The sequence below is a fragment of the Panulirus ornatus genome, chromosome 9, assembly GCF_036320965.1.
Source record: "Panulirus ornatus isolate Po-2019 chromosome 9, ASM3632096v1, whole genome shotgun sequence".
Taxonomy (NCBI): Eukaryota; Metazoa; Arthropoda; class Malacostraca; order Decapoda; family Palinuridae; genus Panulirus; species Panulirus ornatus.
Genome location: NC_092232.1, coordinates 38689621 through 38706500, shown reverse-complemented (window position 1 = coordinate 38706500; position 16880 = coordinate 38689621). Strand labels below are relative to the sequence as shown.

General features: G+C 40.9%; 1 protein-coding gene across 13 annotated transcripts in view; it reads left to right on the top strand.

Moving 5' to 3' along the window:
- Positions 1 to 16880, top strand: part of LOC139750352 (mitochondrial outer membrane protein SLC25A46-like) — a 113020-nt gene that overhangs the window by 76581 nt on the left and 19559 nt on the right. For all 13 annotated transcript variants that reach the window (XM_071665045.1, XM_071665041.1, XM_071665043.1 and 10 more), the window contains 3 exons: positions 12217 to 12335; positions 12476 to 12617; positions 13422 to 13541. In XM_071665045.1, coding sequence (XP_071521146.1) covers positions 12217 to 12335; positions 12476 to 12617; positions 13422 to 13541 — 381 coding nt within the window. The remainder of the gene's footprint in view (positions 1 to 12216; positions 12336 to 12475; positions 12618 to 13421; positions 13542 to 16880) is intronic.

Here is a 16880-nt window from a genome sequence, read left to right as displayed (position 1 = left end):
ATTACTCACCTTTGCATTCAAATCACCCATCTCTATAACCCAGTCTCGTGCATCAAAACTACTAACACACTCACTCATCTGCTCCCAAAACACTTGCCTCATGATCTTTCTTCTTATGCCCAGGTGCATAAGGCACCAGTAATCACCCATCTCTCTCCATCCACTTTCAGTTTTACCCATATCAATCCAGAGTTTAATTTCTTACACTCTATCACATACTCCCACCACTCTTGTTTCAGGAGTAGTGCTACTCCTTCCCTTGCTCTTGTCCTCTCACCAACCCCTGACTTTACTGCCAAAAGATTCCCAAACCACTCTTCCCCTTTACCCTTGAGCTTCGTTTCACTCAGAGCCAAAACATCCAGGTTCCTTTCCTTAAACGTACTACATATCTCTCTTTTTTCCTCATCTTGGTTGCATCCACACACATTTAGACACCCCAATCTGAGCCTTCAAGGAGGATTAGCACTCCCCGCATGGCTCCTTCTTCTGTTTCCCCTTTTCGAAAGTCAAAATACAATGAGTGGAGGGTTTCTAGCTCCCCACTTCCATCCCCTCTAGTCGCCTTCTATGACACGTGAGGAATGCTTTGGAAGTTTTCTTTCTCCCCTATCCCCACAGACGAAAGTACTGATATATATATGTAAGTGCGCAATACTCCTGGTTTATGAGAGATACATATGAAAAGATGACTTCTTGGAATACTTTCTCTGTTGCTTAACCATAGGTTACCTACAAATACATTGGGATCTGAGATATAGTGTTGAATGACTGTATAGTTGGAAAATACAAACTGAATTGGGTCAACTGGAAAGGAATTACAACTGATGGAGCAACAAACATGATTGGAAAAAACAGTGGGGCTGTGACTGAAAATACAGGCAGCCAGTAATGATGTTACCTGGAAACATTGCTTCATCTACTGTTAAGCACTATCCAAAGTTATCCCAGTTGGTCTCAAGAGGTGTTCTGGAGATGGTGAAAAACTATCAACATAATCAAAGGAAGTTCACTTCACAGTTAATTGTTTGAAATGTGCCTGGAGATGGGAGCTGATCATGAACACCTGTTGTATCATACATAATATTGGTGGCTTTCCTGTGGCAGAATTTTGATGAGAGTTTATGAGCTGAGGATGGAGATTCATATTTTCCTTCTGGAGAAAAAATTTATCTAGCATGGCAGACTTTTTTGCAATGATAAGTGGACCCTGAAGCTTTCATATTTAGCAGACATTTTCTCAAAGCTAAATGAACTTAATCAGAAACTGCAAGGGAAAGAAAATGTATTCTGATACAGTAAGGAAGTAGAAACTTTTAAGCAATCAATACTGCTTTGGCAAATTAGGCTTAAACCTAACACCTGATCAAGAAAATGAGCATCTTCATCTCACAAGTGATACATCATGAAGAAACAGGCACAAGTCATCATCTCTGTCATTATGATGACGGTCTGTCATCATTTTTAGGATGTCAGAAAATTGGTCTGTGGTCACAATCAAGATTTATGTTCCTGAGGCATTTATCCCAATGTACTGAAAGAAGGTGCCTCTGAACTTGCACCTGTGCTTGCTTGTTTGTTCTGTTCCTGTGTAAAAACCAGAACTTTTCCTCCTTCCTGGGAGCATGCATTGTCACATTCCATCTCCTCTAACTATCATCCTGTTGCTTTGACATCTGCCATTCCAAGTCTTTGAATCTCCTCAACTTCAATATCCTTAAACATATTGAATCTTGTGGTATTCTCACCAATTACCAGTACGGTTTTCATTAGGTGAGATTCACTGGTGATATTCTTTCCTGTCTTAGTAATGTCTTTTCATCATCCCTGAAAGATTTCTGGGAATTCTATGTAGTTGCCCTTGACATATCCAAAGTTTTATTTCATCCCTTATCTCCCCTTTTTTAGCTTTCCTCCTTTACTTTCCTCCCTCATATTTAGCTTCCTCTCAGGACGTTCTATCTTCATGGTTGTTGTTCAGCTTTTCTCCATCAATAGCAGTGTCCCTCAAGGTGCTGTCCTGTCCCCAACACTTTTTCTTCTTTTTATCAACAATTTTCTCCACAAATTACCAAATGTGCATTCCTCTACATCCTCCGATTCTTCTTCTCACATTCTATCTGCATATTCTCCCGACACAACTTCCTCATTAAACTCAGACTTGGACAGGATTTCTCAGTGGGTTGGACAAACTCTGGTTAAGTTTAATGCCTCCAAGACTCACTTTCTACCGGTCTCCCTGTCGAAAACTCATCACAGCTTCCCTGTCTCCTTTGACAGTTCTGTAGTTCTACCTCTTGACTGATTGAGCATCCTTGGTTTTACTGTAACATCCATTGTTTCGTAGAAACCTAACATTACAGAAATAGCTAAGCTTGTCTCTAAGCAACTGGGAATTCTGTTTAGATGTCAAATTTTGTTTCCTCTGAACAGTTGGAGTACTGCTCTCACATCTGAGGTGGTTATAGTTCAGCATACTTACTTGACAGTGTTGAGTTGTAGGAAGTCTGACTTATAAACTCCTCTAGGCTAGCTTCAAAACTTAAATTGCTTGGTCTATGCTAAAATATTGGTTCACATTTCCTCTTCCATAGGTATTACTTAAGGTTTTTGCTCTTGAGAACTAGCTGCTTGTGTACCCATACCACTAGCTAGACCACACAATTCTCAAGATGCTGCATCACATGATTACTGTGTGACCGTTGGCAGCTTGGGATGGGCTGTTTTGATAACTGTTTCTTTCCCTACACCTCAAAGCTTTGGAACTCTATATTCTCTCATGTCTTTCCCAATAATCATGACCTGACTTATTTTAAACAAGTTTTTTTTTCACTTCCTCCAAAATTCATAAATCCTTTCCCTTGTTTCCTTTTCCCTTTCATAATCCTCTTTGTATTTCAATTAAGGCCTCTCCTTGCTGTAGACTTTTGTCTCTGACTGGAGTCTCCAACATAGAAAAAAAGATCGCCGCAGTTTGAACTCTGTTGAACTACAGAAGGTAAAGGAGGAGGAAGACTTTGATGGAATTAAGCCTGGTGACCTAAAGCTAAGTAAGCAGTGCACAAAAGCTGTTAAAATGGCAAACAAAATGCTTGGTAAAGCAGTTGAATTTAAGTCCAGGGAAATTATCCTCGCTCTTTCCAAATCATTGGTGCATTTCCAGCTTGAATACAGTGCTCATTTTTTGTCACCATACTTGAAAGAAGATTTAAATAGATTGGAGAGAGTACAGGGGCAAGCTAAGATGATTCATGGACTGAGAAACAAATCTTATGTGAGCCAATGAAATAAATCTACATGGCTTAGAAAAAAGAAGTTGAAGAGGTGATCTAATACAGGCATTCAGAATTATCAAAAGCTTCATTAATCTTACTCTAACAAACTACTTAAGAATAGATTTGTCTGATTTCACTGGTATTATTGGGGATAGGGGAGAAAGAATACTTCCCACGCATTCCTCACGTGTCGTAGAAGGCGACTAAAGGGGATGGGAGCGGGGGACCAGAAACCCTCCCCTCCTTGTATTTTAACTTTCTAAAAGGGGAAACAGAAGAAGGAGTCATGCGGGGAGTGCTCATCCTCCTTGAAGGCTCAGATTGGGGTGTCTAAATGTGTGTGGATGTAACCAAGATGAGAAAAAAGGAGAGATAGGTAGTATGTTTGAGGAAAGGAACCTGGATGTTTTGGCTCTGAGTAAAACAAAGCTCAAGGGTAAAGGGGAAGAGTGGTTTGGGAATGTCTTGGGAGTAAAGTCAGGGGTTAGTGAAAGGACAAGAGCAAGGGGAGGAGTAGCACTACTCCTGAAAGAGGAGTGGTGGGAGTATGTGATAGAGTGTAAGAAAGTAAATTCTAGATTGATATGGGTAAAACTGAAAGTTGATGGAGAGAGATGGGTGATTATTGGTACATATGCACTTGGGCATGAGAAGAAAGATCATGAGAGGCAAGTGTTCTGGGAGCAGCTGAATGAGTGTGTTAGTGGTTTTGATGCACGAGACCAGGTTATAGTGATGGGTGATTTGAATGCAAAGGTGAGTAATGTGGCAGTTGAGGGAATAATTGGTATACATGGGGTGTTCAGTGTTGTAAATGAAAATGGTGAAGAGCTTGTAGATTTATGTGCTGAAAAAGGACTGGTGATTGGGAATACCTGGTATAAAAAGAGAGATATACATAAGTATACATATGTAAGTTGGAGAGATGGCCAGAGAGCGTTATTGGATTACGTGTTAATTGATAGGCGCGCGAAAGAGAGACTTTTGGATGTTAATGTGCTGAGAGGTGCAACTGGAGGGATGTCCAATCATTATCTTGTGGAGGCAAAGGTGAAGATTTGTAGAGGTTTTCAGAAAAGAAGAGCGAATGTTGGGGTGAAGAGAGTGGTGAGAGTAAGTGAGCTTGGGTAGGAGACTTGTGTGAGGAAGTACCAGGAGAGACTGAGTACAGAATGGAAAAAGGTGAGAACAACTTGTGTGAGGAAGTACCAGGAGAGACTGAGTACAGAATGGAAAAAGGTGAGAACAAAGGAGGTAAGGGGAGTGGGGGAGGAATGGGATGTATTTAGGGAATCAGTGATGGCTTGTGCAAAAGATGCTTGTGGCATGAGAAGCGTGGGAGGTGGGCAGATTAGAAAGGGTAGTGAGTGGTGAGATGAAGAAGTAAGATTATTATTGAAAGTGAAGAGAGAGGCATGTGGACAATTTTTGCAGGGAAATAATGCAAATGAGTGGGACATGTATAAAAGAAAGAGGCAGGAGGTCAAGAGGTGCAAGAGGTGAAAAAGAGGGCAAATGAGAGTTGGGGTGAGAGAGTATCATTAAATTTTAGGGAGAATAAAAAGATGTTTTGGAAGGAGGTAAATAAAGTGCATAATACAAGGGAACAAATGGGAACTTCAGTGAAGGGGGCTAATGGGTAGATGATAACAAGTAGTGGTGATGTGAGTATTTTAGCGAGGTAGCGCAAGGAAACACATGAAAGAATGACCCAACCCACCCACATACACATGTATATACATACACGTCCACACATGCAAATATACATACCTATACATCTCAACGTATACATATATATATATACACACACAGACATATACATATATACACATGTACATAATTCATGCTGTCTGCCTTTATTCATTCCCATCGCCACCTCGCCACACATGAAATAACAACCCCCTCCCCCTCATGTGTGTGAAGTAGCGCTAGGAAAAGACAACAAAGGCCACATTCATTCACACTCAGTCTCTAGCTGTCATATAATAATGCACCGAAACCACAGCTCCCTTTCCACATCCAGGCCCCACAGAACTTTCCAGACGCTTCATATGCCCTGGTTCAATCCATTGACAGCACATCGACCCTGGTATACCACATCGTTCCAATTCACTCTATTCCTTGCACACCTTTCACCCTCCTGCATATTCAGGCCGCAGTCACTCAAAATCTTTTTCACCCCGTCTTTCCACCTCCAATTTGGTCTCCCACTTCTCCTCGTTCCCTCCACCTCTGACAAATGTATCCTCTTGGTCAATCTTTCCTCACTCATTCTCTCCATGTGACCTTGAAGAATGTATGGAAGTCAAGAACATTATCTCGGAAAGCAAAAATGTGTATGTTTGAAGGAATAGTGGTTCCAACAATGTTGTATGGTTGTAAGGCATGGGTTATGAATAGAGTTGTGCGCAGGAGGGTGGATGTGCTGGAAATGAGATGTTTGAGGACAATATGTGGTGTGAGGGGGTTTGATCGAGTAAGTAATAATGAGGTAAGAGAGATGTGTGGTAATAAAAAGAGTGTGGTTGAGAGCGCAGAAGAGGGTGTTTTGAAATGGTTTGGTCACATGGAGAGAATGAGTGAGGAAAGATTGACAAAGAGGATATATGTGTCAGGTGGAGGGAACGAGGAGAAGTGGGAGACCAAATTGGAGGTGGAAAGACGGAGTGAAAAAGATTTTGTGTGATCGGGGCCTGAACATGCAGGAGGGTGAAAGGTGTGCAAGGAATAGAGTGAATTGGAATGATGTGGTATACCGGGGTCGACGTGCTGTCAATGGATTGAACCAGGGCATATGAAGCGTCTGGGGTAAACCATGGAAAGTTCTGTGGGGCCTTGATGTGGAAAGGGAGCTGTGGTTACGATGCATTATTATATGACAGCTAGAGACTGAGTGTGAACGAATGTGGCCTTTGTTGTCTTTTCGTAGCGCTACCTCGCACACATGAGGGGGGAGGGGGTTGTTATTTCATGTATGGCGAGGTGGCAATGGGAATGAATAAAGGCAGACTATGAATTATGTACCTGTGTATATATGTATATGCCTGTGTGTGTATATATATATGTATACGTTGAGATGTATTGGTATGTATATGTGCGTGTGTGGACGTGTATGTATATACATGTGTATATACATATGTGGTATATACGTATGTGGGTGGGTTGGGCCATTCTTTCGTGTGTTTCCTTGTGCTACCTCGCTAACGCGGGAGACAGCGACAAAACAAATAAAGAAAAATTAATTTTACTTCGAATGAATGGAAAAAATTTGGAGGTATTGAAATGGTTTTTTACCTGGGAGTGAACATAGCAGGAAATGGAACCATTGAAGTGAACAAAAGTCATAGGGTAAGTGAGGAGACAAAGGTTCTGGGAACATTAAAGAATGTGTGGAAAGAGAGGTTATTTGAAGGGAGAAAATAGTATTTTTGAAGATATAGGTAGTTCTAGTGAAGTTGTATGGATGTGAGGCATGGGCAGAGGAGGGTATATGTGCTGGAAATGAAATGTTTGAAAACATTGTATGATGTGAGGTGGTCTGATGAAGTAAGTAATAAAAGGGTAAGAGCAGTGTTATAATAAGAAGAGTGTGGTTGAGAGAGCTGAAGAGAGTGTGTTGAAATGGTTTGGGCTTATGGAAGGAATGGCTGAGGAAAAGTTGACATAGAACATGTATGCATCAGAAGTGAAGTGGACAAGGAGAAAAGTAACACCAAATTGGAGGTGGGAAGATGGAGTGAAAAAGATTTTAAGTGCTCGGGCCCTGAATGTGCAGGAGGGTGAAAGATATGCACATGGGTGATGTATACAGGTGTCAATGTGCTGTCAGTGGATTGTACCAAGGAATATGAAGAGCCAAGGGTACTAGATAAAGGTCTGTGGGGATTGGTTGTAGATAAAGGCTGTGGTTTCAGTTAATTACACATGACAACTAGAGAATGGATGTGAGAGAATTTGGTCTCTCTATCTTTGTGCCTAGTGCTAACTTGTTAATGCAGGAAATGGCAGACAAGCATGAAGGAAAAAAGGAAAATACAGGAATATGTGTCAATTGGCTATTTCAGAAGCATCTGTGAGGTCAGAGTTAAAAAGCTTTGTACACCCTTTTTATGCATAAAATCATCTCAAAGGTTATTCAAATGATAAACAATTTGTCATTGATATAGGTAAAGTTAGGTATTGGGATGATAGGCTGTTCATCCAGGGGCTGGATAGAACATATGTTACATAACTCATGTTATGTAAAGCAAGAAGGGGATTGCCAGGTATGCTGTATAGGAGCTGTAAGATTTCATAGGTGATACAATCCTTTCCTGGGATCATAGCTTTGCCTTTATTTAGTGGTGCATCAAGTTAAGAGTCTGTGAGTAGGGTATTGTAGTCACCATGACCTATATTCATCATGAAGTGGATTAGTCTGTCTATGTTCTTGTCAGAGATTTAGCTTAGCCTGCATTTCACATGGTAGATTCACAAAACTAGGTGTAGTGGCCCAGGTGTTGAGTAGGTCATTGGTTCTCTATAAAAGATTTAATGAGAGACTTGACTTATTTTCTTATTGTGTCTTTCCATGCCTTTCTGATAGGAGCAAGAGTAGCCCTTTAACAAATGTTCCTAGTTAGATTGTCAAGTTCAGTCATATGCTGCTAGGCAGTTGCTTGGGTAAACTGTAATAGTTCCAGCATTTTTGGCATGTGTGATTGCCTTTAAGCTTATCCATTTCTTCTTGTAAGAAACATATTTCTTAAGTTGGGATTATGATAGTAGGCAGGATATCTGTTTGGGTTAGGCTGAGATGTGTTCATGGGTCTCCTAATCTGTCTCAGTGGTTCTGATAATGGCTGGATAGTTTCGACTTGGATTTTATAGAACTACTCCAAAGTACTACGCTCGTAGTACTTATACCAGCTGGACATATATAATATTCTGATGCTGATCATCAGTAATTTTGAGCCGTTTTCACTTGGATGACTCCACAGGGAGGATAGTATTAGAAATATTAAAGTTAGTTAGTGTAGAATGGTGATCACTTTGCATATCATTGACAGTGATGAAAGAGTCTTTAGTATGAGAGATTTGCTAGCCTACACCTGGATCAAGGATCCTGCTGTGGATGAGTTGGCTCTAGTTCCTCGCATAACCTGTACACTATCATGTGACTTCAGTAGTGTTAACTGCTGCTACCCTTTTGGGTGGGAAATTACCAATTAATCTGTGTGTTACATTAGAATACCTTCATAATAAAGTTGGATTTGATTGGATACATTCTGGTAAGTCTGCTAATCAAGCGTTCCCACCGGTTCATATAACTTTATGAAGTTTATTGTGGATTTACTTGCATAGAGTAATACTTTGGTACTGCTTTCCACAGCCTTCAGACTTCTTAACACTAATGGGAACATGGGCTATAGTTTACACAACATATCGTAGACATGAGTTAAATGATCAAAGATTATAGTAAAAAAAGGGAATATCATTTGGGTGGTTCTGACCTGGCAGGGACTCTTCATTCCTGTAGGCACATTGCATTTAAGGGCTCTTGTGTTGAATGTATGGTGAAGTTCAGGTAACCTCTTCCTAATGGAAGCAATGTTCCAACATGACTGTAAGCACAGTATTGTGAGCCATTTTGCTGTTTTGTCCAGGTACACAAAAATGAATGTTGTGTTAGTAGTCCAGGTACACTCTAGAGGTGGTCAGTTCATCAATGAAAGTTTCTGTGCCAATATAGAGTGTAGGCTTTTTTCAGCATTATTACTGTCATTGGCAAAATCAACTCATACATCCATAAGACGGGGGGGGGGGGGGGGGGGGGGGGGGGGGGGGGGGGGCAGGTACGCTAAAATGACGATACACACTCTTCTATGGCAAAGAAGGGTGGGATGGGTGGCACTTGTGGCAACAGAATAAGGGAGGAGGGAGGGAGAGAACAAGAGAGTCAATTATACTCAGCATAATAGCATCCATTGTCTAATGGCGGTGGCTCTCCTGAAGTTGAAGAAGTTCCTTGGAATTTCTTGTAAGTTGGTGTGTTGCCTCTGCAACTTCCTTCTGTAGTTTGTGCATGGCTTCCTTTTGAACCTGCAGCTTCTGTTTGCCTCTTTTTGATGCACTTGTGTAAAACTGTCTTGAAATTGTACAGCTTACTAGAAACTGATGCAACTGGATGATTGGGACTCAAGGAATTCCAAGGATGTAAGTATTGAAGAGCTAGGCAGAGTGGAAGAGGGTATGAATGTGGGTGTGATAGTGGACTCTGCATGTGTTATGGCTGGAGATGTAAAGATTTCCCACCTACAGTATGGGGTAGGGAAATGGGGCTCTGATGGCTCCCTATCCTGTACTCAACTAACACTCAGAGGGGTTTGAGATGCAGGTGGTTGCTGCTTCGTAATTTGTTGCACCAATCACTTCTGGATGGTTTGGGTGGCCATGGGACAACCTACATGTTCAAGCAAGTACACCAAACATCTCATGATGATTGTAGTTCTCCACTGAGAGGTCCACAGTTCTTCATGTCATGATCACTGGAGCAGGTTGCACATGTTGGGGTAGACTTGCAGAATATATTCTCCCAACACTGGTATCTGAAGCATGTACAGTAGGGGTGTTGGTATTTTAACATCTTGTAGTACTTTCCATATGCTCGCCTGAAGTAAAAGTAAGATGAAATTTCAAGACAACCAACCCTCAGTGCAACAAGTTTGTGGTTAGGCAGCCATTGGAGATTGATGACTTTGTCAGTTGTGAAAGAGGCAGGGTCCACAATCTTGATGTTATGGATAATAGTGTGTTCTTGGAGGGCAACTTGGATGATGAGTCTAGAATGTTGATGTCAGTATATTTGATGCCTAGCAGAAGTTGAAGGGAAATCCTGGGAGTTGGTGTTGAAGACATGGTTATCTTCATCCTGTTTCAGTATTATGGTTATGTCTAGGTTTTCCATATTACCAGTGTTCATCCACTGATGTATCTGATTGAGGTTATTGCCGTTAGGGAAGTCAAGCCTGGTCATTTTCGGTGTCTAGGGTGTTCCTGCTTCAGGAATAGCTTTAGGATTGTATGTCTGCTTATGTAGTTTCTTACTTTGGACAGGGTAGATAGTCACTTTCATCGTCGCTGTTATAAGGCACTCTGTCTTTCTCAGTGGTGGAACTGGTATCTTCACCTCCATTGCCTTTGTTTAGTGGGAGCTGATATTCATGAACTGCAGTGGCTTCATCCATGATGACAGCAGGAAAGCAAGCCCTGTGACTTTCAGTGTTATGAGCTGGAAGGTGCTATGCTGTGATTCCTGGGAAATATATGGCTGTGGTTTGACCAGATGGCGAGGGGAAGTCACTAGCCACACACCCCTCTCTTACTTTTCACCACACTACAATCTATCAGTAATTACTGTGTACTCCAACTAACTATGCTACTGATACTGACTGACATGAATCACCTTGGCTGATAGTGTCACTAATATGATGCAGTGCAAACTCTGCAACAAAGCTGGTTGGATAAATCGACATGAGGGACAAAAATATTGCATTGGTGCCACCTTAACCAGTGCTGTAATGATTGAAAGTGGGATATTATGATTGACTGAGTTATGGATTAGTTTTTTAGTTGGATTTTGTCAGTTGTAGTAATATGGGTTGGTAGAGGGAAGAGGAGTTGGAGAGTTTTAGGATGGATGTTATGTTTGTAAATTTCCATGTGTTTGGGATTTTGTTGTGTAACTAGAGGGGTTAAAGATGCCCATTAATATGCTTGGATTACTTTTGGGCTGAAGTGGTATATGTGGAAATCTGTTATGTTGTCAGGGCCTCTTTGAAGAGAGATCTTTAAGGTTTTAATTGAGTTGTCAGTGTCACTGGGAGTGAAGGAAGGGCTGAGCAGTTGTGTCAGGTTGGATTTCAAGAATTGTGTTAAAGTGACATGGTTCATATATGGCTAATTTTTGGGCAATATTTCATGCGTATGCTTGTGTTCTTTAGGAGATGGAATGTTGTTGTTTTTGGTTAGAAGAGTTGTTTATGTGGTGGTTAGGATGGTTTTGGAGGTGGTGATTTTCTTCATTGTTTGCCAGAGTTGTGTGCTTTGGTTTTATGGTTCATTTTGTTATGGTAATAGGGTCAGTTTGCTCTTTTGTTTTCATTGGCTAATTTGGTGATGATGATGTTTAGAGTTTAGATTTGTTATGTAGTCTTTGTTGATGGAGAGGGTTTTGTCCATGTGTTTTTTGGCTTTAAACATAACATGTATGGAAATGAGGCTATTCTTCATTTGTTCCTGACACTGTGTGAAACAGAAAAGGCAGTTAAGATTTAAAAAAAAAGAAACAGTGTATACATATACATGTGTGTGGTTATAAGGAAAATTTTGCTAAGTGTACCTTGAGGCAAATTCCTATATTGTTTTAAACTTTAGTATACAAGTGTAAGTTCTTCCCATTCTGCTTACAGTTGCTCTTGTCTCACCTAGGTGTGACAGGGGCACATTCTAATGTTTCTTCCTCCTTCTAGGTCTTCTATTGGTTATTTAGTCAGATATTGATACTTTATGTGTCACAGAAGATTTCCTGAGAAAGGTAAAGCTTGGAGAACCTGCTTATGTAGTCACACAACGCAGAGCAAAGTATGTTTTATCAGACCTAGCTCTTTTTATAAAGGGGCTAAGAAGGCATATTACAGAAGATGCAGATCTTACTTTATTGTTTAGCTGAGTATAGAGTAGAATTAGTATCTCAGGAGTGTTGTAATTACTGACGAAGTTCCTCATAATCTTGAAGTAGTAATAATGCAGAAAACTTTAGTGACTGATGATGTAAGCCAAGGGTGAAATGGAAATTTGAGTTTGCTGATGAAAAAGATCCTTCAAGATGTATGGAGCAAGGAAGAGGATTTGTTTGAAATATGTTACGTTGTTATTTCCAATGACCTTTTTTCCTTTGCAGGGTGCTGTAAGTAAGGACTCTGGGTCATTTGTTGATGCATCTGTCCGTCTCCAGTCTACATTTATAGGTCATCTTGTATCAGATGTTTTGCTGTATCCTCTTGAGACAATTCTTCACAGGTTTGTACAGGAAGCTATTTATGTTCACTTTTAGAAGACTGTCACAAACTTTTGTCATTATGTATCTTTAAAAGTATTGATTATATATCATGAACGGCACAGATTATTGTTACTGATTGAAATGGTTCATTGTTCCACAGACTCCACATGCAAGGCACTCGCACAATTATTGATAGTTTGGATGTAGGTTATGAGGTGAAACCAATACTCACCCGCTATGAAGGCTTCTTTGATTGTCTTAGCACCACACTTCAAGAGGAAGGATTCTTAGGCCTTTTTAAGGTACTAGTTTACCAGTATTATGAAGTGTAATTTCTAGTAATAGCAACACTAATGTATGAAATTCATCTGAATTTGTTGGTAGCATTTCTGAGGGACTGATACGCATGTTGATAGAATGTACAGTGACAAGAGTATATTAGGGACAGCTTTAGATCTGGAAAAAAAGTATGTATACTAGTCAGATCCATAACTATTTTAAGCCCTGCATGATCTGGTAATGTATACCATGGCCTCACATTCATTTCTATTTAGCCAGGCTAGATTCTTGATCCACTGTTTATGTTCAGAGGTGGAACTTGATTTCTGTATCCATACATAGGTCTTCATACATGTCCTTATTGTATCTTCTGATCCCAAGCTTTCCTAAACATGTTGGATTTTTTTCATGGGAGAATTTGCTCATTTTGTCACTTCTGACTTAAGATTTATTCTTATGAAGGCATTTCATGTAATCTGTTATGCATAGATCAATGTATCAGCTGTGTTGCCAGTAAGTTATGTATTGTTTATTCAGAAGTGAATAACCCCTGAGCTCCTATTTTCAGTAACACAATCATGAAAATGTTGGCACTGGTATGGTACCTTGAGAGTAAACTCCACAGAGAACTGTCATTTATGAAGCACTGCAGACTGATGCACAGAGTGTGGATTGAATGGCTTAACAAATAAGCCATTTGGTATTTATGATTTTTTAACTTTAGACCAACATATAAGGGAAAGTGTTAAAGGACTTAAAGAATTATATTTCTAACAAAGCTTAATGGAATGTGGATCAAAGGATTCTGTATGATTTCTTTTCCACAGGGTTTTGGATCTCTGTGCATACAATATGCTCTTTATGGAGCTGTGCTGAAGTTTGCTGAGGTTATTATCAGAGAGGTTACTCTTGCCCTTGTTCCCCCAAAACCCAAGCCTAAAACACAGGTCAGTATTTCAATTATCAGCTGTATAGTTTCTCACGAGTCTCAAATTTGTATTCATTAAATGTTCATTAGTGTATTTATAGTGTCAGGTATTACCTTTAAATTTCAGATGCTTCAATCAAACTCTATGAGAGTTAACTAAGCCTGAAATGAATAAAGTAGGTTTTATGAGATTCAGACACATTTTTTTTTTTTTTTTTTTTTTTATACTTTGTCGCTGTCTCCCGCGTTTGCGAGGTAGCGCAAGGAAACAGACGAAAGAAATGGCCCAACCCCCCCCCCCCATACACATGTACATACACACGTCCACACACGCAAATATACATACCTACACAGCTTTCCATGGTTTACCCCAGACGCTTCACATGCCTTGCTTCAATCCACTGACAGCACGTCAACCCCTGTATACCACATGACTCCAATTCACTCTATTACTTGCCCTCCTTTCACCCTCCTGCATGTTCAGGCCCCGATCACACAAAATCTTTTTCACTCCATCCTTCCACCTCCAATTTGGTCTCCCTCTTCTCCTCGTTCCCCCCACCTCCGACACATATATCCTCTTGGTCAATCTCTCCTCACTCATTCTCTCCATGTGCCCAAACCATTTCAAAACACCCTCTTCTGCTCTCTCAACCACGCTCTTTTTATTTCCACACATCTCTCTTACCCTTACGTTACTTACTCGATCAAACCACCTCACACCACACATTGTCCTCAAACATCTCATTTCCAGCACATCCATCCTCCTGCGCACATCTCTATCCATAGCCCACGCCTCGCAACCATACAGCATTGTTGGAACCACTATTCCCTCAAACATACCCATTTTTGCTTTCCGAGATAATGTTCTCGACTTCCACACATTTTTCAAGGCTCCCAAAATTTTCGCCCCCTCCCCCACCCTATGATCCACTTCCGCTTCCATGGTTCCATCCGCTGACAGATCCACTCCCAGATATCTAAAACACTTCACTTCCTCCAGTTTTTCTCCATTCAAACTCACCTCCCAATTGACTTGACCCTCACCCCTACTGTACCTAATAACCTTGCTCTTATTCACATTTACTCTCACATACTTGAAAATATATAGAAAGTTTTGTTCTGGACAACAGAATACTGTACTTGGAAAGTTTACAGTATCATAGTTAAATGGACAAGTATTACTACAGATATGTAATCATAGGTAGCTAATAACTGAAGTATTGTATAAAGAAAAATGTTATGTTGGCATTGCGTACTAGTTGATGGCAGCATAATACTGCAAAGCTCTATCTGCTGAGCAGGCAACAGAAAGTTCTTGTCTTGGAATCAGTCCACAGTGATGATGGGGTCATTCTTCTTTGTCTATCTGGAACACAGCTCCTTAGGTTTGCCACCTTTGTGCAGGGCCCTGCTTTCCTAGATTTAAACTTGGCACTTTTAACAGTCAAATAGTGGCCAGTATCACATGATGTTCTAAAGAACTGTATGTAGCATCATATGACATTTAGAATTTTCCTTTTTTTTTTATTTTATTATACTTTGTCGCTGTCTCCCGCGTTTGCGAGGTAGCGCAAGGAAACAGACGAAAAGAAATGGCCCAACCCCCCCCCCATACACATGTATATACATACGTCCACACACGCAAATATACATACCTACACAGCTTTCCATGGTTTACCCCAGACGCTTCACATGCCTTGATTCAATCCACTGACAGCACGTCAACCCCGGTATACCACATCGCTCCAATTCACTCTATTCCTTGCCCTCCTTTCACCCTCCTGCATGTTCAGGCCCCGATCACACAAAATCTTTTTCACTCCATCTTTCCACCTCCAATTTGGTCTCCCGTTCCCTCCACCTCCGACACATATATCCTCTTGTCAATCTTTCCTCACTCATTCTCTCCATGTGACCAAACCATTTCAAAACACCCTCTTCTGCTCTCTCAACCATGCTCTTTTTATTTCCACACATCTCTCTTACCCTTACGTTACTCACTCGATCAAACCACCTCACACCACACATTGTCCTCAAACATCTCATTTCCAGCACATCCATCCTCCTGCGCACAACTCTATCCATAGCCCACGCCTCGCAACCATACAACATTGTTGGAACCACTATTCCTTCAAACATACCCATTTTTGCTTTCCGAGATAATGTTCTCGACTTCCACACATTCTTCAAGGCCCCCAGAATTTTCGCCCCCTCCCCCACCCTATGATCCACTTCCGCTTCCATGGTTCCATCCGCTGCCAGATCCACTCCCAGATATCTAAAACACTTCACTTCCTCCAGTTTTTCTTCATTCAAACTCACCTCCCAATTGACTTGACCCTCAACCCTACTGTACCTAATAACCTTGCTCTTATTCACATTTACTCTTAACTTTCTTCTTCCACACACTTTACCAAACTCAGTCACCAGCTTCTGCAGTTTCTCACATGAATCAGCCACCAGCACTGTATCATCAGCGAACAACAACTGACTCACTTCCCAAGCTCTCTCATCCCCAACAGACTTCATACTTGCCCCTCTTTCCAAAACTCTTGCATTTACCTCCCTAACAACCCCATCCATAAACAAATTAAACAACCATGGAGACATCACACACCCCTGCCTTGCTCTTATTTTCCTGCCTCTGTTTAGATTATCAGCTGATTTATACCAGCATTAGTTAGATGCCAGGTACAGGAAGGTAAAATAGTTGCTCCTCACAACCTTCTACAGTTGTCATGGTAGATGCGTGTTCTTTGACCTCTAAGGTTGTGCATATGCAGTACTAATGTTGTAGGAAATACAAAGATTGTTGAATGATATAAGTAAAGAGGAGGAATACTTATCAACAGATGTATCAGTTGGTTGAGAAAGTGATGAGAAGAAGGATGGAAAAATGAATGCCCCATTAATTTAATTGGAAGTGAGGAGTGTGGCCAGCTTGGGATTCCAATGTCTATGACCTCCCCACCATCACACTTGGGCTTCATGTGGCCAAGTGGAACAGAATTAGTACCAACTACATGTAGCATCTAATTTCCATGGATATAATCCCAGAGTACTGGAGGATTTTGGTGTAATAGATGATAATAACATCCCTGGGGATAGGGGATTAAGAATACTTCCCACGTATTCCCTGCGTGTCATAGAAGGCGACTAAAAGGGGAGGGAGCAGGGGGCAGGAAATCCTCCCCTCTCGTTTTCTTTTTTTTTTTTTTTTTAATTTTCCAAAAGAAGGAACAGAGGGGGCCAGGTGAGGATATTCCAAAAAAGGCCCAGTCCTCTGTTCTTAGCGCTACCTCGTTGACGCGGGAAATGGCGAATAGTTTAAAGGAAGATGATAATAAAGATCTAG